The 24,875-nt window shown below is 46.4% G+C and overlaps 1 protein-coding gene across 2 annotated transcripts in view; it reads right to left on the bottom strand.

Annotated features, from left to right (window-relative positions):
• The window catches only part of SMURF1 (SMAD specific E3 ubiquitin protein ligase 1), a 37,938-nt gene extending 28,229 nt beyond the window's left edge, over window positions 1-9,709 (bottom strand). For both annotated transcript variants that reach the window (XM_063430270.1, XM_063430269.1), the window contains exons 1-3: window positions 9,562-9,709; window positions 1,230-1,268; window positions 436-544 (exon numbers count right to left, since the gene is read on the bottom strand). In XM_063430270.1, the coding sequence (XP_063286340.1) occupies window positions 436-544; window positions 1,230-1,268; window positions 9,562-9,616 (203 nt within the window). In that variant the 5' untranslated portion in view covers window positions 9,617-9,709. The remainder of the gene's footprint in view (window positions 1-435; window positions 545-1,229; window positions 1,269-9,561) is intronic.
• Window positions 9,710-24,875: the final 15,166 nt, after the last annotated feature.

Here is a 24,875-nt window from a genome sequence, read left to right as displayed (position 1 = left end):
ATACAAGAAAGATTGGAAATGGTGTCCACAGACTCATAGCACCATGACCATTGCAATGAGCTATAGATGGTATGATGCATAGATTTCCCCCCTCTCTTTTTCCACATTGGCCTCGAACTGAGAGAAATACATACACCTGACAAAGCAGACTTCAGAGTTAAACCACTGGGAAAATGGTTTATGTTCTGAAGATAAAAAAGAACCCATACCCGCCCCATTACTTCAGAGAGCTGAAGTTGTTATGCAGGTGGGAGTGCTCTTTTAACAGAACTATACAATGTATGAGAGGCCACATAATGAGAGTGTAAGACAGGATTTTGTAAACATATATAAAACATTGAACATGGACTTTAGATTACCAAGTAACATTGCTGTTTAGAATATAGTTCTGAAAAAAGAAAAAAAAAAAGCGTTCTTATTTGAGTGGAAACTTACAGATCATAGTGCTGGTTCCATTTTGGGTCCAAAGTACTTTTCACAGTGTCTGTTGAGTGGCACTGACCAGATCCATCAACCACAATTTTTGCAAATGGATCAGGTAATCCTAAGGGATAAACATTTCCTAAATGATTGTCAGGAATATTTATTTAAAAAAAACACACACAAAGCAAAACCTAGTCAGACAATTTACAGAAGTCACACTTAAAATTAAAAGGGACACTATATGCACCCAGACCACTTTATCTCATTGAAGTTGTCTGGGGGTGGTGACATTGTCCCCTTAACCCTGCAATGTAAAACATTGCAGTTTTAGAGAAACTGCAATGTTTATATTGCAAGGTCAAGACTGCCTCAAATGGGACTTCAGCGTTGGAATTAAGAAAGTGATAAAAAGTTTTAACCCCTTCAGGATGTGGGACTCTTAAGTGTTAGGACTACAGTTTTGTATTCCTTATACTATAGCGTTTTTTTTTTTGTTTTGTTTTTTAACAAGCTCATAGATCCTTCATAACCCAACAATGCCAGACAAGACACGAATGGGAATATCACATTAAATTGTGACGCACTTTTCGGTTGCCTGCAATCTCCAGCACTGGAACTTTTTTTTTTTTTTTTAATAAAATACATAAATCATGTTGTGCATATTGTTAAAGAGTCAATTACATGCAAGAATATGTCCATTTGTCCTTGGTTTTCACAAAAGAACAGATAGAATACAAATACAGATTTATACAAGCTCAAATTTTTATGGAAAATAAATGCACCCCAACGTGGGTGAAAATACTTACTAAAGAAATCCTTCTTTGCAAGGTTCTTGGCACATAATACTGCATAAAGAAAAGAAAGTCGTAAGAAGTTGAATTTGTGAGAAAAAAAAAAAAAACACACCCCCCCAAGATTTGTACACCAATAGCATAATGAAGCCACTCTGTATGAAATGGCAAAATTTGTTTTCTAGAGCCCAAACCTCCATGAGTACAGGGTAGATTAAGGAGAAGAAAAAAAAAAAAAAACATTCTCTCAAGAATTAGTCTAGAGCAAGCATGTCAAACATGCCCACAATGAGTTACTTTGTGGCCCATGGCTGTACAACTGGGAAATTTCCTGGCAGGCAGTCAATTGCGTACTCCCGCAACAGGCCGGTGGCAGCAAGAGCGAAAACATTCTTCCATGCCGGATATGCGCATACGGCGTATGGAGTCATATCCGGCTGCTGCACAGCGGCGCTACAATGCAGAGTGGCTGGCTACGTGCAGAGCAGCAATCCCAAACACGTCTCTATGAAACAACTATACGGCGACAAAATACGCCTCCCAAAAGACAGCACCCGAATTACAGATACTACTGGGAAATAGCCTGGGAGACCGGGGCAAAGTTCACGAAAGAACTTAAACACCAGTACTAAACTAACCTAAATTAATATATATACACACACACACACACACACACACACACAGAAGTCAGACAGCCGAACCCACTCAAACTTAACAGTACTGTGTGTAGGATATAGTTTTCTACCAAGAGGCATGGCACTATCACAGTACAATAGACATCTCCGGACTCAACAAAAGTTTAGGAATTTGTGTTGTCTATAAAATATAGCCCACCACTGTACCCCCCCAATTCCGGTTTTATTTACCTTTAGCACAAAAACTGGACTCAGACTGTGTATGTCTATAAGTATGAGAAACTAAATAACTGTGCAATCAAACTTCTGTATGATATGCAATAACGTTTGTACAATACTTGTATCAACCTATCTGTATCATAAGGTCTTGTTTCTTTTTTCTGTAACATATTGACTGAGCCAAAATAAAAATTGTGATTTACAAATTGGAGGAAGGGAGGGCAGTGTAAAATTGGAGGAAGGGAGGAGGGCAGTGATAAGAGTTCGACCTAGACCAACACAAACGTAAGCCTTGTTTATTTGGCCATGTTAGCCTTTGAGTTTGAAATGATTGGTCTTAAACTAGCAGGCTTCCCCAAACTCCGGCCCTCCAGATGTTGCTGAACTACAACTCCCATGATTCTATGAATGAAATAGGTTGAGAATCATGGGAGTTGCAGTTCAGCAAGATCTGGAGGCCCGGCGTTTGGGGAAGCCTAGTCTAGAGTATCAACTCTATGTATGACTTTAGTTTGAAAGATCACAGTCTCTCTTCTGGCTCCACCAAAGTAAACAGATCACATGAGGTTGATGGATGGGGAACAGGTATGAGAGACTAATTGCAGACTTAAATTACTGCATGGCTAGAGATGAGATTAACTGCGTTATAGAATGGTATAACACATAGGTGGATGAGTGCTTCTACTTACTCTGTATCCCATCTTGTCAGTTCTCATCAACTTAAAGGGACACACTAGTCACCAGAATCACTACAGATTAAAGGTTTCAATGCTGTCTAGTAACACCACTAGTGTTAGTCACTCATTGATTTCATGAAGCCGATTGACTCCGTGTGCAGTTTTGCCATCAATGCGCAACAGCTTCCCAATGCTTTCCCACTGGAAAGCATTGGAGGGGCTGAGATTGACAATCTTGACAATCTCAGCACTGGGGGCCAGGGCCAGCCGCTACATGACCATCACAGCGATGGAGAAAAGGCAATAATAGCTCTTTTAGCTCCTTACTGAGGGGCGCTGGGATCCTAAACTGGTGCAGATTTGCATTCCCACCATTATAGTGTTCCTTTAAAATAGTACCCCCAACTGGAGATAGCCAGACATTACAACACAAGCAATGGGGAGCCAATACTGAAATAACCAAAACATTAATGCTTATGTTTTAAGACAAAAATCCTTTGTTAGATGGTATCTGAGATCTATTGAAGAAAAACTGGCATAGATTAGGTCTTTGAAATGTAGAGTTTAGGAGCACTGGTATCCAAGCTTGTGTCTGTTAGCCACCCATCTTAAAAGAAGTCTTCAGTTTTACAAAGTCGGTGCTTGAATCTGACATCTATCATAATCTGTGCTTTTGCAGGAAAGGCAGAGTCTAATAGTAACAGCCAAGTTTCAATGACGGCAGCAGTGAGAATTGTTTTAAAATAGCTCCAGCTGTATGCTAATGGACAGCAGCTACATTTCATCAATATGGGGTGTTGAAGGAGATGCCAAGGTGAAAATAAGCGATGGTGAAGGGGGTATAGATTTGGTATGTCAATACAAGTAGAAGATCTGCTTAAAAACCAAAGAAAATAGTTAATGTGCACAGATATGTACTGTATTCGTTGCTGCTGCCCAGGAGTATTGGGATTTTGAGCAAAGGGCTTAAATTTATTTTATATTTGGATTTGCTTTTGTGTTACACAGCCATGTTACAATGCTGCCGCCCAGCCCATGTGTTACCTATTAAAGGTCAATTAGTGTGTAGGGGTTTAGAAAAAAAAACCCGGTCTCATATTTTCATCTAAAGCTGGAGGAGGCAAGGTGAATGGTTAGTGTAGGACTCGCCTAAGAGGTTTGCCTTGATGTGGCAGGTGAGCTTCCACTTAAATGGCAATATGAGAGCTAACAAAAAGGAATTTAAATGCACATAGGATTTGGGATAGTGTGCAAGTTACTCTATTTGTTTTTTATTGGATCTGAAGTGTAGTCGTTACTGCCATCCAGGAGTAGTGGGAGTTTGAGCACAGGACTTGATTTTGTACTAAAGAACTGCTAGAATGGAGGCAGAAGTGGGGCTCCTGAAACCCCGGGTCTGATTTTAGAACCATTTAATTGCTAGACCAGAGTCTCCTCAAAATCTGCAATTACAAATCCACAGAAATGATACCTCCAGTTGCAGGTCCTTCAACTAATCCCCCAAGTTATGCAGTTACAAATAATGCAATGATTTAACGAATAAGAGACTAGAACTTTAAATTAGACAATTGGTCACGTGGAATAATGTTCGATATTATGTTTACTAATCGCCCTACATTTAACAGTGTACTTGTGATGTGGGGGGAGAGAATGTAATTAAAAAAGCAGAAATCATTACTTCTTTACCCTGCATCTGGGCACTTCCATCTAAGCTCCCTGTCAATCATTCTTGCATCTGGCAGTGAGCATAAAGAAAATGAAATATGAAACAAGGTTTCATTTACTTCTCTTCATTTGCAATGTTTGGCCTGGCTTTGCCATATATGAACTTGATTGTGATGTAATTTGTGAAAAATATATAAAGGACCACTCCACACCCATAAAGCACTTTATCCTGCTGAAGTGCTTTATTAGTGAGGAGCATCCCTTAATAGACAGTTTATAAGAGCAAAATTATATCAGAAATCACTTTTTTATATAAGTAATAAAAACATCTCTTGGCTGTCAATAAGCCAGGGGGTTTCTTCACATTTCCATTAGCCCTCTGCACTCACGTAAGTGGCAGGCACGTTCTACTTAAGCATGCTTGCCCCCACAGCATCCTGTATGCTGGTCACACACAGGCGCCAACGCACACAGCAGATGTGCATGCACGGATCGAGCCCTTCAGAGGCTGGTTTTCTCAGATATGGGCAGTGGAGTGTTCCTTTAATAGAAATTTGAAACTTTTCCTGCAGGAAAACACCGGCTGAACACTGTTCCAGAAGAACATGGTATGTTTTCAAACAATACAATAGGTTTACTTGTAAACATGTAATAGGACCAGGGCACTCCTCCTAGCACCATTACCCCTACCTATAGTGTTCTGTAATGGCTATGGTTCTTTGAGTGTTCCGTTAAAATAAATGCAGCTTAGTAAGACATGTGACTGATGGAAGTGAAAGCTTCTTTGGGCAGTCATTTCCTGTTGCCTTTCAAGAGCCGACAATTGAATTCTGGCTCTTTGCCTCTATACACATTCTGAGTAGTAGAATCTGCAATCACAGCAATAGTTTTAATTCTCCTTTGAATTTCACAACATGTCAAATAAAATGTCTGAATTGCGTTTAACCGTTTACCATTCGTTCAGCAGTTTGAAAAAAAGTCGCAGATATAAGCCTGTTCTCCTGCACTCAAATTTGTCAGAAGGGGAATTTGAATGATAACCTACTAACCAGGTTAAAATGTATGTGCCACGACAAATTGTAAAATAAATCTGAGGTGGCAGGGTGTACCAAGTGTATATTATGAGGAAATGTAGCAGTATATGTGTGTATGAAGAGCACTCTCAGCCAATGATTGTGGTGCTGCATGGTCCTGCTTTGTTCTAACCGGACTTCTGGGTTCTCTGCTGGAGAAGATAGACGTGGAGCCAAGGATCAGCAGGAGCCAAGTAAATTGTGTTCTGTTCTAGTACAGTTTGACATCTTATCATGGAAGGCACCAGAGCACTTATGGCATCATAATTACAGTGGGCTTTAGTGGAACTTGTGTTTGCAGCGTTCGTTTGAATTTTCCAAGTCATCCAAGGAATGGAACGCTCACATTCAGTTTTTAATTTACTACCATTCACGGATTAGGGAATAAACTGCTATAAAAAGGTTATTCACTAAAACATTAAATGGTCAGGAATTTAAAGAATATTTAACATTTTATGAAAAAGATTAAATTGAAAACATACATGGCTTAATCACTAGAGTAAGAATGATGGTCTAAGGCCAAATTTGCTGTACTGGAAGCATGCCTGTCTTGGATAATTTTTCACTGAAAATAGGGACTACTTGGGGTCTTGCGGGATCCTCCATATATCAATGTTGTACTCACACATTCCCCAGAGTACATCACTCACATCAGATCCTGGCAGATGAAGTGCCAGTAGCTGAAGCCTCGAGGGAGAAAGTTCAGGTAACTAAAAACTACTTTATCCTGCTCCCCACCCCCATGGCTACCAGAATGCAAGCGAAGCAGTCGCCATTCGAAGTCTTTGCAAATATGCAAAAACCTTAGAAAGTGACAGAGGTGCTTTAAGTTTAAAATTCCCATGCAAGAATAAATGAATAAAAAAAAAATAAAAACACACACAACATTAGAAACTAGGTGTTTTAACAGTTGTTCACATCATGTTATTTTTTTTTTTTTGTCTGCCAAGTCCCAAACTGCATCCAGCCACTACTCTATTTCCCCCCATTTCTTTCAGTGTTTACGCTTCCATGATATTTTAAATAACAAGTGTGGTCATTCACTGTGGTCACCTTCCCTCAATTCTACATCTGACATTTTAGATGAAATGGGATAGTATAACATCAATACTAAGCACTGGCATAAGAACCAAAGAAAATCTGGGAGGAGGGTTAGCCTATTATAGTCGACCCAGCCCCACTTTGGGAGCATACAGTTTATACTTATACTGAAGAGTCTTTTAATAGAATTAGATAACCAACTCTTATCACATGTTTTGTTTTCTCACCTTTCCTAAAAAGTGAAACATATGATTTAAAAAAGCACTTCAAAACCCAAATACACAAATCAATAAAAATAAAAATCACTGTTTAGAACATATATGTTGATAAAAACATGCACACATTTAATTATGCATTTTTCCCCATTTGGGGTACATCTAAACACAGCTTGCAAAAGCTACAGATCTCGTCTAATGACCTTCTACCCAGCCCAGACTATGTGGCTGTCCAATCACAGGCTACCAATGCAGCTTAATGAGAAGTCTTTGCAAGGCAGGTGCTCTGGGAAATTGCCTGCCTCTTGATTTTAGCTCAACTGAGCTAATCAACCAGAAACAGGACATGTCTTATTGACAGCAAGGAGGGTGTAAGAAGATATATAAAAGTGTACATTTTCATCATAGAGGAGCATTAGGTAGCTTGTGCACAGTCAAACTTCCTCATAGGAAAGCACTAAATTAATCCTGTCCTATGGTGGCTTCCACATCATGTGACCAAATTTGACTGTCAGTGTAGCAGAAGTGCCTCTTCTGGTGGACTTTAAGGAACAATATAGTGTTAGGAATGCAAACATGTCAGTGTATTCCTAACACTGCAGAGTTAAACCAGTTGAGGTCTGAACTCTCTATTGGGAGCGTTCAGAGTCTCCAGTGCAGCACTTAACTAGGAAGCAGCTCTAGTAGCAGTCTGAGTGACTGCCACTAGAGTTGATACTAGGCAGCAATGTAAACACTGCTTTCTCTCTAGTGTCCCTTTATCCCGGAAATGTAAACATTGCAGTTTCTAAAAAGCTGCATTATTATTTTTTTTTTTTTTATATTGCCAAGATTAAAAGTACAGTGAATGCACCCAGACCAACTCATTGAGATTAAGTGGTTTGGGTGACAAGATTGTCCCTTTAAAGGAACACTATAGCATTAAGAATACAGACCTATACTCCCAATGTGTAGCCAATAGTGTTCTATTAGCTGGTTTGTTACTTGCCTTTACTCAAGCCCCAAGACCCCCTCAACACTGCCAAACACTTTGCCTCCTGCAACTTCATCCAGCTTCAGAGTTGATGTCCAAACCTCCTCATCGAGGAGCAGTGGAAATTGCAAGAACATGTGCAGCGATTGCCGCACACGCATTCAAATGCTTCATATAGCAAAGTATTGAATTCAGTGCTTTCCTATGAGCTTCCATGTAACGCAAGTTCTACATCAGTGCTGCAGAAGTAATTCTAGTGGCTGGCAAGACGACAGGAAAAACATTGAGGCTAAAAATGAAAGGACCTCTTCATTGATATGAAGATGTCTGGGTGGCTTTAGTGCAGGGCTCCACAAATTGCAGGTGCCAGGTCGCTATGGCGAATAGGAATTTTGTACTGGTGCCTGAGTGTTTGTCAGCCCGGGGGAGTGTGGAGGAACAGAAATCTCCCTGCACTTCTAGCTCTGCTCCCTCGTGTGCACTGTTGTGATGCAGGGAGCCGGAATACGACATCACTCTGGCCCCTGTATCACTAAACAGCAGTCAAGAGAGCAAAGCAAGACAAGCTGGAAGATTACATATGCCCCACTAACTAGACCCAATGAAAAGTATCCATTCCGGCACTCCCAAAAGGTAGGGAGGTTGGGTGGACATAACGGGGGAAAAAAATTGTTTGTGAGAAAATGTGTGTATGAGTATGGATGTCTGTGTTTAGGATACTGGCCCCACTCAAATTGCATTGGAAAGGTGTTACTACTTACCCTTTCCCTCATGCCGGTCTTGCTGTGGCTGGCACCACCTCCAGGGCTCAGATAATCAATCTGGAGTATCTCAGCAAAGCCAATACATTCCCATAGGAAAACACGACAAAACACTGCGCCAATCTGAATGCCCACCAAAAGATTCATTGAATCAATGCATCTCTATGGGGGAACAGTCAGCGTCTCCATTCAGTGTGGAGATGCTAAATATAGGTACTGCAGACTGTGCAGCACTGGAATAGGAATCACCTCTAGTGGCCATCTGAGTGACAGTCACTAGAGCTCTTACTAGGAAGCAATGTAAATGCTCCCTTTGCTCTGAAAATGCAGTGTTTACATTGAAAAGCGTTCAGGGACAGGATATAGACACCAGGGCCACTAGAATAAGCTGAAGTGATTCTAGTGACTTTAATGTTCCTTTAAGAAATGTATTTGTGTTGCTGAAAATAAAACATTATTAGTTTTTTTGTTTGCTTTTTAAACCTGCCTCCTAACTTTTTAGCAGGCTCACAGATTCCAAGCAAAATTTATCAAGCCCTGCTTTAGTGGTCTTTCGTATAAAGAAATGTGCATGTTTCCTTATCCTACCAGGTGCTCATGAATAATGCCATGAGCTGCTGATGTGCAGCCCTCATTAATAATATTTATAAAAGATATTCAGAGACTCTTGAAGTAGGCGCATGTAATACACTGGGCACTCCTCTGCCACTCACAGTATACACCAACCATACACCTGGGTGCAGGGCCTGGCTTTTAAGGTGCAACCCAGGACAGGACGCCATGTACAGGGAGTGGGAGAGCAAACTACAAAATAAAGTGAAACAAACAGAAAGTAAAACACAGCACAACACAACACAGCCATATTCTATTCAGGGAAAGGTTACTGCACTGACATGGTCTCCAGCCTCCCCCGGCCGCAGTGTGTGCCCCCTAGCAGATTATTAATAATAATGGTGATTGATGATGATAATAAGCAGCTAGCGCCGAGGAGAAGGCTATGCAATCAGTCAGCACTTCCGCCTGGAGCCCATTATGAGAGCAGGGAGTGATGGCATCCCAAGTACCGGACTCCAACTCCCCCCCATTACCTGTCAGCCGAACTTTGATGCTGGACCCGCCTCTCCGTGTCTCGTTCATAGACATCCCGCCCCACTTCGGGAGCCTTCATGCGCCCCGTAAGGCGAGCTGAGCCCGACTACCCGGAGTCCTTCATAAACATCGCGAGAGCGAGCTAGAGGGCGCAGGCTGCTGACGTCACGACGTGCGCCACTCTGAGAGGAGTCTCCCATTAACCCCATGAGCCCTGTGCTGGGGGAAAGCGCGTGTGCGCGTGAGTGTGTGAGCGCGCGCTAGATGGCAGCAGAAACATAACTGAGTTATTAGCTGGGAGTTCATAGTAATCATTAACCTCTGCTTAAGGCAAGTGGGCATGTGTTAGATTATTGCTGAATTATGGATTATTTTGGTAATTTAAAATGTAAAAGGAAAGTGTAATAAAAATAATCACTAAAGTGAGAATTCAAAGTTAATTTAATATGTAAGGCCAGAGTAGCCTGGAAGCACTGTTTTACTTTTTGGCCTTAACCGCTTAAAGGACCACTATAGTGCCCTGAGGGTGCCCCCACCCTCAGGGTCCCCCTCCCGCCGGGCTCTGGAGAGAGGAAGGGGTTAAAATCTTAGCTTTCCTCCTCCTTCCTAGCGACGTCATCGGCTGAATGCGCATGCGCGGCAGGTGCCGTGCGCGCATTCAGCCAGTTCATAGGAAAGCATTTACAATGCTTTCCTATGGACGCTGGCGTCTTCTCACTGTGATTTTCACAATGTCAATGAGACAGCCTCTAGAGGCTGGATTAACCCTCAGTGTAAACATAGCAGTTTCTCTGAAACTATAGTGGTCCTTTAAGGACACGTGACGGAAATATTCCGTCATGATTCCCTTTTATTCCAGAAGTTGTGACCTTAAAGGGTCAGTTTAGGCACCATAACAACTTAATCTAAGTGTCAGAAGGCCTCTTTGTGCACACTTACCTCAGGATGTTAAACAGTTCTCGAACGTTTTAGCCCCAATGTGAGCTTCTAGTGCCGATCTCAACTCCCCCAGGCAGCATCCGCAGGGAGCGCGGAGAGCAGCCAGCTGACACGCTCAGCCAATTAGTGACTCCACGTTCATAAAAGTGGCTTGAATAGAAACTTAGATAAGGTTGATATGGTGTCTGAAGTGCCCCTTTATATTTGAAATTTACTTTGAATGGTTACTTTAATGATGCTATAAATATTAGAGCTCAGTTTACTGGTTATGGTGCAAAGAGTCTATGGGTGATGAACTGCTCTCATTTTTTGTTAAACCAATTTGATGCAGTATGAAATAAAAATAAAGCTTTTACCAACAATAAAATAGTAGCCATTTCACGATGGTCAAGCACTCTGTCACTGCCATTTACACCATGATATTAGCTGATATACTGTGTATATCGACATTTTGCCAATTGAGACAAAAAAATGATTATTGCTGGGCAGGGCCAGTGCTTCCAATAAGCGACTTAGGCAGTTGCCTAGGGTGCCCCTTAGGAAGGAGTGCCGGTTCCTTAAATGCTGCGGCTCTATAGAGAGCCCCAGGCGGGTGCAGCACTGCCTGGGCCAGTGCGTACATGAGGGCGCGCCGGCCCGGGGGCGCAAGAAAAGAGGTATCGGAAAAGAAAAGAGGGATCCCCCCCAACGAGGGGGGGGAGAGGAGAGACCACTAGGGAAGGAGGGGTGGAGATGAGAGACCACTTATTGAAAGGGGGGGAAGGAGGAGAGAGACCACTAATGGAAAGGGGGGGGGAGAGGAGAGACGACTAATGGAAAGGGGGGGAGTAGAGACCACTGTGTGGGGGGGCAGAGGAGAGCAAAGACCACGGAGGGGGAGGGGGAAGAGGAAAGATCACTAATGGAAAGGGAGAGAGAAGAGGAGAGTACACTAAGGGAGGCGGGGGAGGAGAGTATAGACCACTAAGGGAGGGAGAGGAGATACTACTAAGGGGCAGGGGAGAGCTCTATGGGATGCAAGGGAGTGCTCTAAAGGACAGGGGGCAGGGGAGAGCTCTAAGGAGGGGGGCATAGGAGAGAGCAAAAAGGGATGGAGGGGAGCACCAAGGAACAGGGGGGTCAGAGAGAGCACTAGGAGACAGGAGGGGAGAGCTTTAAGGGATAGGAGGGGAGAGCACTACGGGAAAGGGGGCGGGAAATCACTAAGGGACAGGGTAGATCACTAGGTGACAGGGGGGCAGAGGAGAGCGTTAATGGACAGGAGGGGAGAGAGGCTGAGGAAGGGGGGAAAGAGAAGCACAAAGGGGCTGGTAGGACTATCCTACCCCACCAACTCTCTCTTTCACACACAATGCTTCCCTGTACATTCACATAAACACACAATGCATGCCTACACACACAGAAACACACCATGCTTCCCTTACACACAGAGAAACATACAATGCATCCATTACACACACACACACACACACACAATGCAACCCTTACACACAAAGACAATGCATCCCTTGCACACATACACAGAAACACACAATGCATCCCTTACACAAGAAACACAATACATCTCTTAAACACACTCAATGCACCCCTTACAGACACTAGGGTAGATCACTAGGAGAAAGGGGGGGCAGAGGAGAGCGTTAAGGGACAGGAGGGGAGAGAGGCTGAGGAAAGGGGGAAAAAGAAGCACAAAGGGGCTGGTAGGACTATCCTACCCCACAAACTCTCTCTTTCACACTACACACACAATACTTCCCTATACATTCACATAAACACACAATGTATCCCTACACACACAGAAACACACCATGCTTCCCTTACACACAGAGAAACATACAATGCACCCATTACACACACACACAATGCAACCCTTACACACAAAGACAATGCATCCCTTGCACACATACACAGAAACACACCTTGCATCCCTTACACATACAAACACAGATTCACATAATGCATCTCTTAAACACAGCCAGAAACACACAAAACATCCCTTACACACAAATACACACTGCTTTCTATCCCTTACACAAAAACACACTGCATCACCTACACAAACTGGTATCCCTATACACTACATTCCATAAGCATACACTTTGGATCCTCTGCATTAACACGTAACACTTCCCCTACACACTCCACTCCCTGTGAGCGAACTCATGGAACGTTCCCCCAGTATTTTGACTTTTGTGACCACAGTTACAAACAGCTGCCAGACAGCCTGTTCTACACCTGACCAGTGGAGCCAGACTGCAGCCAGAGCCCATGATCATCCTCATCTAGTTGTAAGTAGGCAATCTAGTATATTATTAGTGACACTAATCTCTAATTTACCTCACATTAAAGGGACACTATAGTCCCCAGAACCACTGCAGCTTAATGTAGTGGCTCTGGTGTCTATAGCCTGTCTCTGCAGGCTTTTTAATGTAAACACACACTGTGCATAGGGCAGAAAAAATACTTGCACCGGCTCTGTTGCTGGGCTCCTCCTTTGTGAGACTTTCCAGCAATATCCCCCACTGTAGGCAGCCCGAGGTATCTAATCGCTAATCTAATACCAAATGCGTTGGATGCCCAGAACCATAGGGTAGCATTTAGATTATGCTGATTGAGACATTTATTGATTTATTGTTGAAAGTATTAAGCATAATGTAGCCTTCTCTAGAGCTGCATCTGGCGTCTAATCTCTTATTTACTGCTCTGTTAATTGCTTCCTGTGCTTGATTGAAGTTCAATTAACAGAGTAGGAGAAAATTACTTCTAATGTTAACACACTGTGCTTGGAATGTTCTCTTAATAAATACTCAAGTAATTTCAAATAAAAAAATAACATAGAAAAGGAACTTCTGTGTACACACTCCAATTAAATGTTCTGTGCATGCCTATGAAAATAGATAGCTCAGCATATTGATATTGTGGTTTTTATTCAATATGTTGACATGTGGTTTATATCTAAAGGTACATTACCCTATTTTTGGAAGCTGTTACCATTTTATTATTACAGTTGTATGTTACTGCGTTTTCTTGACAATAACATTTTACATGTGCACCTTTATGTGGCTTATGTTACATAGTTACATAGCTGAAAAGAGACTTGCCAAGTTCAGCCTTCCTCACATATGTTTTTGCTGTTGATCAAAAAGAAGGCAAAAAAACCCAGTCTGAAGCGCTTCCAATTTTGCAACAAACTAATAAAAAATACTTCTTGGGGCGGAGCCTAACTGCCGAGCCGGGAGGACGCAACTCGCCAGAGCTCTGGCAAAAGAGTGCCCAAATTGAGGTATATGCCGCTCGAACCGAGCCCATCCACAGCCAGGCCACTCACCAGAGGCTGGAGGGACACCCGGTGAACATTTTACACCGCAACGAAAGTGTCATCTCTGACATCGGCGGCAACACAAACCGCGGCCTACCACGTGTGTGCAGACGGGAGGCGGCCGGCCCCGCTGCTCAGGTACCTGAAGGCTTAAAGGCCGGTGTAGACCCCACCAGAGACACCCCCCCCCCCCCACGCCGGCAAGGGTAATTGCTGGCACCCTTAACAACTCACAGCAACTATGGGGCGCAAACACAAGAGACTGATGTAGATAGAAAGGCAAGCGCTACAGGACATAAGGCTATCCTTTGAGAGGGCTCCCCTGCCAGAACCCGCAAGGGTGGCAATGGCACCCGACCATTATAGTGAGCAAGGGGCCTCAGATGGAATGGAATCAAGTAACTCTCCTCACCCAGCTGGTGTATACCTGCAAGCTGACTCAGACGAAGATTCATCCCCATCCACAAAGGGAGACATTAAAAAGTTATTAGTGGGGGGTGTGGCCTGACCAGGGATTGAGCTGGACGTGGCTGTGTAGAGCTCCGGCCCCAACACACAATTTACAGCTTACTTTAGCAGTATTTTAGACACAGATCGATATTCCTTGCCAAGCATGGATAAAAGGAACCTTAAAAAACAGCCCAGGAAGGGAACTGAGGGGGGTACGTTGGTCCTGGACCTGATGACGGCCCATAAAACCGGGTCTCCGGATCCCCAAGATGGCGCCGGACGGAGCCCCTCACACCGACCATCCTCACCACACGAGGCACTGGGTGAAAAAAGAAACAAGGGCGAAACATCGCAAATCTTGGAGCGCCTCGCAGGCGAAATCGTAAACTCCACAGCGGTCCTCCGAAGCGAGATCGCAGCCTTGGGTACACGCACCGCCCAACTCGAGGAGCGGATGGAGGCCACAGCCAAGGCCCACAATGCGGCGGTGACCCACCTTAATGGCTTGGCGGCCCGGATGACTGACGCAGAGCTGGCTATCGAAGATATGTCCAATAGATCAAGGAGAAACAATCTCCGTGTTCGTGGCCTACCGGAGGGTGAAAAGGAGGGCATGCTGCCGGCTATCCTTATGGCGTTATTTAGACCCCTTTTGCCGGATCTCTCCGAAGATAGATGGCACATGGAAAGGGCCCATCGTGCCCTCCGAAAGAGAAGAGCTGAAATCAACTCCCCTCGGGATGTCATTGTCCGCTTTCTGTTCTTCCAGACGAAGGAAGCACTAATGCGCAAAACCAGAGAGGCCAAGTTAATGCATGACGGCAAGGAACTCCAGGTATACCAAGATTTAGCCCCCAGCACGCTGCAGAGGAGGCGAGAGTGGAGGCCCGTTACGGAAGCCCTGCGAGGAGCGAACATACAGTATGCCTGGGGGTTCCCATTTCGCCTGATGGCTTTTAGAGGGGGGAAGACTCTTACCCAGACCCCTAACGGAGACCCGAGAGGCTTCTTGGATGCCCTGGGAGTAGCTGCTCGTGGGGACCTGCCAGATATGAGGCCTACGCAACAGGTGCTGGACTCTCTTCCGATCGAATGGCAGGAGGTGGGAGCTCGTCGGCGATGACTTCGGAGGCCGGTATAGTATGTTGGCCCTGGGATAACTTTCTTCGAAGCAGAGGCCCTGTGGGGGGGGACCGGGATTGTGTTTGGGCGGGTTTTTGGGCCTGCGGAACCCCCGGGCCTCCCTGGTCTCTTGGGGCTAGATTGGTGAGCGGGGGGCTCCTGGCGGTGCTGGGGAGGGGGCCTTGGGAGATTTGTTACGGCCATCCAAGCAATTGGTGCGGGGGATGGGGACTGTTTCCCATATATGATCGTTTGGCCTCCCACTGTGTGTGAGAATGGGAGCGAAGCTTCGCAGCAGGGAGTCGCGGACTCTTCCATACAGGCCCTGGGGTGGCTTACAGTTGTAGGACTGACACAAACTCTATGGGCTCTTTGATAGTCTTATCGCCCAAGCGGCCCCCTAGCCTGATGTACCTTGTTTATAGTTTCTCTCTCGTTTGCTTGTTTTATGCACAAAGGCTGGGGCACGGGATTTTCCTACCGCTGTAGGGGAACCGGCATGCTAGGTAATCTGCACGACAGGTTGACCGGGCCCGACATACTGCCGGGAGCCATGTCTTCTACGCAACCCCGTGCAGAAGTTGTTGTTATTTTCTCTTAAATTTCGAATCAAAAGATGGGGGTATGTGTTAGGACGGAATAGTGGTGGCCGGGGTACAAACGTACCGTCGGAGATTATGGGACAAGGTGACAAGAAATAGTTAATAACCGTAGTCGCCTCCCGACGACGATTATAAGTATACACAGAATTTTTCACGTTAACACAAAAATGTACTTAAAAAAACCCCAAAAAAACGAAAAAAGGGGAAACAGTATAATTAAAAAAAAAAAAAAAAAAGGAAAAAACAAACATTACATTAAAAATTCTCTTTGCACTATGTATTTAGATTTAGTTACAAATAAAGTTTATTTCATGGGGAAAAAAAAAGGGTAAAAACAGAAAAATGTAAAATATTTTAAAAAGAATATCGATTTCTAATTAATAACGCAGAAACTAAGAAAATATGTGAAATGTTAAACAGATATGATCGCAAAGGGTAGGATAATTGCATACCGCCATTATTGTATAAATAAGACCTAAAGGCAAGAACTAAGTATGTGACCCTACCTGTGACGTCGACGGAGATCCCAGACACCCCAAAGGTCGAAAGGGCATAGTTGCAGTGCCTATCCCATGTGGATAGCCGCTGGGGGCCGCATAATGGCACTACGATTCTGGGGGGTCGGGGGAGGATGAGAGTAGAACGGGACACAGATTGGAGGAGTCAAGGCGACAGCCCTTTTTAGGGATAGGAAGTCCCAAGTCGTACAGCCATACCACTGTTTTTGGTCCCCCTTTTTTTGAAATATTATGTTGTCAAGTTGCTACATGCTTAAACACTTTGTTTTTCCTGTCGCAGGGCCTTAGGGCGGGCAGGCACTCTATACGGCGCCCTAGTAGCACGTATTGGAGAGCAATTTCATTGCCATGCTGTGTATTTTACCATGTCTATGTACAATTTCTGTAAACACCATTGTGCTGAGGGGGATGGGCTCGTGAACCCGCATCTCCTTCGAGCGCTGGACGCGGTTGGGATGCGGGGTCTTGACCCCACTGACCCCTGGCGGAGAGTAAGACCAGGCAATCTTGGTGGAGCGCGAGATGTGCACCACTTTCTCTTATTTGATTCAATTTCCTTCTTTTTGTTTCCCTTTTATTCTCTCTTTCTCTTCCCCCTTTTCCTGAATCTCACTTTCTCTCTTTTTCCCTGTTTTATCCTGGGGGCGTGGCGGTGGAGACGGAAGGCGGGGGCGTGGAGGAGACAGAGGTGGGCGTGCACTGCAGCAGACCGAGTGGAGCGGACTAATGGCAGTTAAAATAACTTCCCTGAACGTTAAGGGGCTTAACTCCCCGACCAAACGGAGACTATTATTTAGAGAAATTAAAAGAATGAGGACCGACATAGCTTTTATTCAAGAAACGCATCTTCCCCGACAGGCTAAATTTAAACTCAAAGATCACACATATAGCTCGTGCTACACCTAACCTGTGGACCAATGCTATTGTTTTTGACCGACGCCGTCCTTTGTCCCTTTCATTTGTCCCTTGTCCATGTTTTTCATCTCTTGCTGGCATTAATGTGTTTGCTGGACCATATTGAACCTTATACTCTCTATTTGTTTATTCCTCGCATATAATGGCACAGAGATATACATGCTTATAACTCTAATAAAATATAAATTTAAAAAAAAAAAATACTTCTTGACCCCAAAATAGCAGTCAGATGTCTCCTTGGATCAAGCAGCTATTACCCCACTAATTTTATTAAAGACACGGAGGCTCATATTATGCATAACTCTTTCTTTTATTTCCTCAGCAGCAAAGATAGAGGAATATAAATATTATCAAAAATGAAAGAAAAAACTGTACAGGCACAACAGGCAGCCAATCACATAATAGAGGAAGTAGCTATATAAGTCCTGTGTCTCCCACAATCCCCCTCTTTCTTTGCTGCTTCCTCATACAGTATTTTACTTGAGCTCTCCTACTCATTGCATTTTGTTTTGTGATGTTTACTTGTGGTTCATGTTTTTGATTTATGCTTATTACTATTATTATTGGATTTATTCGCTGTTGATATATTTTTCTGTTACCTACATCGTTGGTGTATTTGGGGGTTCCCCTGGGACTTTGCCCGCCGCCGCGGGCTGTTTTTTCCCCTCCCGTCCCTGTTTCTATACTCGCTTCTTAGCGATATTACTCTGCCGCGGCGGTCCTTCCACTGCGACCGCGGCTGAGTGTGCTTGTTCCCCTCTCGCGGGCTGCCCGCGCGGGTAGGTGCACGCGCCCCTTCCCCCACCGGGAGCCGGTCCGCGAGCGCACTCTGACACGTGCGGCGGACATTTTGGGCGGTCACTCGCATCACCCTGTTCTGCCGTGTGGTCGGTCCCTGTTCTTCTCCGGGTTCCCCTGCTACACCAACGATCAGGTTTTAGCTTGTATTCTGTTCTGCTGGGTTAATCAACCCATTTCTGGTTTCCTTTTAGGCTTATATTGGTGCCCGTTTTTCTCTAAGTGCCTCATTATGCAGGATAGTAAGGATGGGCCTACTGACCCCTCTGGGGATTTCCCAATAGTTAACCCTGAGGATGCTATGACCTCTCAGGAGTTCCAGGCCTTATTAGAGGCCACTATGGCTTCCTCCCTCCAAAAGGCTATTGCCTCCACTATGGGGGCTGTTTCATCCTCCTTTACCCAGTCACTTCATTCTGTGTTTTTGCCTTCCATGGCTACCCCTACCCCCCTGGGTGTGGGTTCCCCTTCCCCTGCCCAAACTGTGCCGGGTGCCCGTAAGGCGAAGGCAAAATCTCGACATATCGGCTCCCACTCCTCGATGCAGGCTTTGCCTGCCATGACTGACACGCCTCTGGCGGTCGCAGATAGCTCGCATCCCACGCGCACAAGAGCCCCTGGCCGGGCTAAAAAGGCTAAAAAAATGGTGACCACACTGGAGTCTCGGCACCGGCGACAAAATGTACACCTGAGAGGCATACCTGAATAGGTAGAGGGGGGGACATACTGTCATATGTCCAAAAGCTGATTGTCTCAATGGGAGTTCAAAAGGCTACAGACACCCCATGCATCCTAGCTGCTTTTCAGGTGCGCAAAGCCGCAGCGGCACCAGCGGACGCACCGAGAGACATTATTGCAACTACCAAAGACATTGCGGTGCGGTCCGCCATCCTGAATGAATCCAGAACAATGGGTCGAGTGCATTTTGAGGGCCATAACCTATCCATCTACAATGACCTCCCATTCCTTGTCCTAGCAGAAAGGAGGCAACTGGCACCGGTGGCTAAGAAGTTGCGAGACTGCTCAGCCAAGTACCGCTGGAATGCAGAAGGCTCCCTGGCCATCACACAAGGCGCGGAAAAACTCACCCTGACATCCTCGGATGACCCAGAGACGCTCTATCATAAATTAGGTCTATCAGCCACCAACGCATTAGAGGGAGCAACCGGGGTAGATACACCACGTGAGAAAAGAACCTCAGGAAGAGCGCACCAGCGGAGCAGCCCGACTAAAAAACACGTACCTACCGTCAGGGACAGTTCGGACACTCCATAGCGATTGCTACTAGACAGACTATAAGCGAATTCTGATGACCTATATGGTCAATCGCTACACCTAACCTGTGGACCAATGCTATTGTTTTTGACCAACGCCGTCCTTTGTCCCTTTCATTTGTCCCTTGTCCATGTTTTTCATCTCTTGCTGGCATTAATGTGTTTGCTGGACCATATTGAACCTTATACTCTCTATTTGTTTATTCCTCGCATATAATGGCACAGAGATATACATGCTTATAACTCTAATAAAATATAAATTAAAAAAAAAAAATACTTCTTGACCCCAAAATAGCAGTCAGATGTCTCCTTGGATCAAGCAGCTATTACCCCACTAATTTTATTAAAGACACGGAGGCTCATATTATGCATAACTCTTTCTTTTATTTCCTCAGCAGCAAAGATAGAGGAATATAAATATTATCAAAAATGAAAGAAAAAACTGTACAGGCACAACAGGCAGCCAATCACATAATAGAGGAAGTAGCTATATAAGTCCTGTGTCTCCCACAATCCCCCTCTTTCTTTGCTGCTTCCTCATACAGTATTTTACTTGAGCTCTCCTACTCATTGCATTTTGTTTTGTGATGTTTACTTGTGGTTCATGTTTTTGATTTATGCTTATTACTATTATTATTGGATTTATTCGCTGTTGATATATTTTTCTGTTACCTACATCGTTGGTGTATTTGGGGGTTCCCCTGGGACTTTGCCCGCCGCCGCGGGCTGTTTTTTCCCCTCCCGTCCCTGTTTCTATACTCGCTTCTTAGCGATATTACTCTGCCGCGGCGGTCCTTCCACTGCGACCGCGGCTGAGTGTGCTTGTTCCCCTCTCGCGGGCTGCCCGCGCGGGTAGGTGCACGTGCCCCTTCCCCCACCGGGAGCCGGTCCGCGAGCGCACTCTGACACGTGCGGCGGCCATTTTGGTGCGGTCACTCGCATCACCCTGTTCTGCCGTGCGGTCGGTCCCTGTTCTTCTCCGGGTTCCCCTGCTACACCAACGATCAGGTTTTAGCTTGTATTCTGTTCTGCTGGGTTAATCAACCCATTTCTGGTTTCCTTTTAGGCTTATATTGGTGCCCGTTTTTCTCTAAGTGCCTCATTATGCAGGATAGTAAGGATGGGCCTACTGACCCCTCTGGGGATTTCCCAATAGTTAACCCTGAGGATGCTATGACCTCTCAGGAGTTCCAGGCCTTATTAGAGGCCACTATGGCTTCCTCCCTCCAAAAGGCTATTGCCTCCACTATGGGGGCTGTTTCATCCTCCTTTACCCAGTCACTTCATTCTGTGTTTTTGCCTTCCATGGCTACCCCTACCCCCCTGGGTGTGGGTTCCCCTTCCCCTGCCCAAACTGTGCCGGGTGCCCGTAAGGCGAAGGCAAAATCTCGACATATCGGCTCCCACTCCTCGATGCAGGCTTTGCCTGCCATGACTGACACGCCTCTGGCGGTCGCAGATAGCTCGCATCCCACGCGCACAAGAGCCCCTGGCCGGGCTAAAAAGGCTAGATTGTGGAAACGGGCTAGAGCCCTGGATGATGGGTCGGATACCGACCGGAGTGTGGAAGATGATTCCGATATTATGGAGTATGACTCCTATGTTGAGGGCGAGTCAGGCGAGGATCAACCCCCTACGGGTGTAACCCCTTCTGGGTCCTCTGCCAATCCCTGAGGGAAAGTGCCAGGCCCCGCTGGGGACGATAATAAAGGGCTTTTAGACCCACAGAGTAACCCCCTGTTTGACCCAGACGACCTACGTCACCCGCGGTCTGCTGAATGGGTCCCTCCGGACCATATCGCCCAATATGTGGCTAAGCGAATACGCACATCTCTGTCCAAGGAAGGCCGCAATAAATTGCGCACCGAATGCCCACGACCTTCCCTCCCTGGCGCTGCCTGTAAGACCCCAGACGTTGACCCTCAAATTGCCCAATTTTTAAATAAGTCTGGATGGAAACCTAAAAAGGGTCTTGATCACTCCCTGAAAGGGTGCCAAGACAAGATCCTAGATACGCTGGGCCCCCTGTGAAAGCTGTACGAGCTTCTTGACGCCGCTCGTACTGGTGACTCTGTTTTGGATGTCATGTGGCCAGGGCCGGTGCTTGGATTTTTAGGTACATAGGCGAAGATGCATTTTTCCGCCCCCCCAAAAAAAACATCTTCACCTATGTGCCTCTTAACCAGCCCCGCTCCCCTCCCCGACCAATAGTGGTCCCTTCCTGCCCCTTAGTGTTCTTCTCCCCTCCCCCCTCTTTTCCCTGTCTCTTGGTGTTTCTCTCCCATTCCCTCCCTGTCCCTTGGTGCACCCCACACCCCATTAGTGGTTACACTCCCCTTCCTGGTGTGCCTTCTACCTCTATTGTTGCATTGCCTAGCGGAGCAGATCCCCTAAAGGAGCTTCAGTTTTCTGTACCCGGCCGAACTGACAGGGAGTGCTCTCTCTGTGAGCACCTCCTGTTAGTCTGGCCAGGTACAGGAAACAGAAGCTCCTGTACTGCGCTCTGCTCCGCTACACTCTGTACACACTGACAGTCACACGCTCAATGACAAACACACAGACGTCACTGACAGACACAGACTCATTGACACTCATTGACAGACACACGGATAGTCACACACATACTCAATGACAAACATACTCTCACTGACTTGACAGACACACACTCATACACTGACAAACACACTCATCATACACTGACAGACACACTCCTAAACTCACATGCACACACACAGACGCACTCACTCACACACCCTGTCACTCATAGACGCACGCTGTCACTCACAGACGCACACTCTGTCACTCACAGACGCACACACTGTCACTCACAGACGCACACGCTGTCACTCACAGACGCACACGCTGTCACTCACAGACGCACACGCTGTCACTCACAGACGCACACGCTGTCACTCACAGACACACACACACTCACAGACACACACACAGACACTCACAGACACACACACTGTCACTCACAGACACACACTGTCACTCACAGACACACACACTGTCACTCACAGACACACACACACACACAGACACTCACAGACACACACACGGTCACTCACATACACACACACAGACACTCACAGACACACACACTGTCACTCACAGACACAGACACTCACAGACACACACACAGACACAGACACTCACAGACACACACACAGACACTCACAGACACACACAAATACACTCACAGACACACACACTGTCACTCACAGACACACTCACAGACACACACACTGTCACTCACAGACACACACACTGTCACTCACAGACACACACACAGACACTCACAGACACACACAGACACTCACAGACACACACACTGTCACTCACAGACACACACACAGACACTCACAGACACTCACAGACACACACACAGTCACTCACAGACACACACACAGACACTCACAGACACACACAGACACTCACAGACACACACACTGTCAATCACAGACACACACACAGACACACATCACATACATTCACTAATTATTTTAATAAATATACATTTCCCACCCAGCCTCCTTACCTGGAGAGCTGGTGTGGATGATGCCTCCTTCCCTGGGGTCCTGCTGAGCGGCGTGCGGCTGTGCTGTGCGGAGATCAGACGCGGCGAGGGAGCTCTAATCTCACCGCTCTGCTCCCTTGCACGCTGTCTGCTGATACCGCGGGAGCCGGAATATGACGTCATATTTCGGCTCCCGCGGTATCAGCAGACAGCGCGCGAGGGAGCAGAGCGGTGAGATTAGAGCTCCCTCGCCGCGTCTGATCTCCGCACAGCACAGCCGCGCCGGGGGGCGAGATGGTGGCTGGCAGGAGGGAGAGCTTCCCTCCTGCCGGTCACTGAAATTTTGCGCCCCCAGAGCCCGTGCGCCCTAAGGCGGCCGCCTGTGCCGCCTTATGGACGCGCCAGCCCTGCATGTGGCCATCGGGTGGGTCCAGCGGGCTATCTGCCTTATAGGGAATGCTAACACGGCCATGTCTTCCGAGAGACTCAAGGCAATTCTCTTAAAAATAGACCCTAAACTGGCCGCTATGACAGTAGCTGAACCTGATTCAGCAGATATGGGGATGTTGTTCGGCACATCCTTCGTGAAGGACATGGGATCTTATGTCAAAACATTTACGGCGATCGACAAGGCGCAGGCAAATATGAAGCCGGTATTCGCGCCCAAGGTTTTCGGAGGGGCCAGGCGTAGCAGGAACCGTCCACCCGGCCATGGTTTCCGAGGCTCGTTCCGTGCCACCAGAGGTTCCTTTTTCCCCTCCTGAGGGTTCCAAGATCCGAAAACGCCTCCCTTCTTTCCAGCAAGAGGGAGATCGTGGGGCTCCAGATACCCCCGTGGTGGGTCTTCGAGCAGACGCCCTTATGGTGAGTACCCTTTCTTCCCCTCTAGATCAGGTTCGGGTGGCGGGGAGGCTGGCTTTATTCTACCTAAGGTGGGCAGATATAACCTCAGGTGCTTGGGTTCTGCAATGCGTAAAGGGTTATCAACTGGAGTTTTTCTCCCTGCCTGTTCAAACGTATACCCCCAGGGAATTGTCTCTCCCACAGGAGCAGGACGCGATGATCTCCGCAGAAGTCGAGGAGATGTTCTCGAAAGGCGCAATCGAAGAATTGCCGTTCGCCACTCCAGGCTTTAGAGCAATCTCTTCCTAGTGCCCAAGAAAGGGGGCGGAGTCCGCCCAGTGATAAATCTTCGCCCTCTCAACGCCTTCCTACGCTACCAGCACTTTCAGATGGAATGCATTCATTGTCTCAGAGACCTTCTGAGACAGTCGGATTGGATGGCCAAGTTGGACCTGAAGGACGCGTACTTCACGGTTCCAATAGCAGTAGAGTCCAGGGACTACTTACACTTCACCTGGCACGGACGGCGTTGGCGTTTTACATGCCTGCCGTTCGGTCTCTCCTCGGCCCCTTGGTGTTTCACCAAGGTGATGAAGCCGGTGGTGTCGTACCTCCGTACCCGAGGGGTTCGACTGATTATTTACCTGGACGACATCCTGATCATGTCCCAATCGTTGGAATGCCTGAGACTGCATTTGGACTGGGCAGTCAACCTTTTACAGAACCTAGGTTTTCTGATCAACTGGGACAAGTCGGTCCTGACCCCCGCCCAGTCTATGGAGTTTTTGGGGTTCCAGGTGGACTCCATACGGCAATTCCTGTACTTGCCGGAATCCAAGATGAAAGACATCCAGAAGGAGCTTCGTCGAGCTCTTCGTGCTTCGGACTTATCGGTTCGACAGTTGGCAAGGATCATCGGTCTACTGGCCTCCTCCATTCAGGCGATATTCCCAGGCCCTTTGAATTACCGGGCCCTCCAGCGGCTCAAGGGGTCACACCTACGTTCGGGTAAC

The sequence above is a fragment of the Pelobates fuscus genome, chromosome 8 (assembly GCF_036172605.1).
Source record: "Pelobates fuscus isolate aPelFus1 chromosome 8, aPelFus1.pri, whole genome shotgun sequence".
Classification (NCBI taxonomy): Eukaryota; Metazoa; Chordata; class Amphibia; order Anura; family Pelobatidae; genus Pelobates; species Pelobates fuscus.
This window is presented reverse-complemented; position numbering and strand designations above follow the sequence as displayed.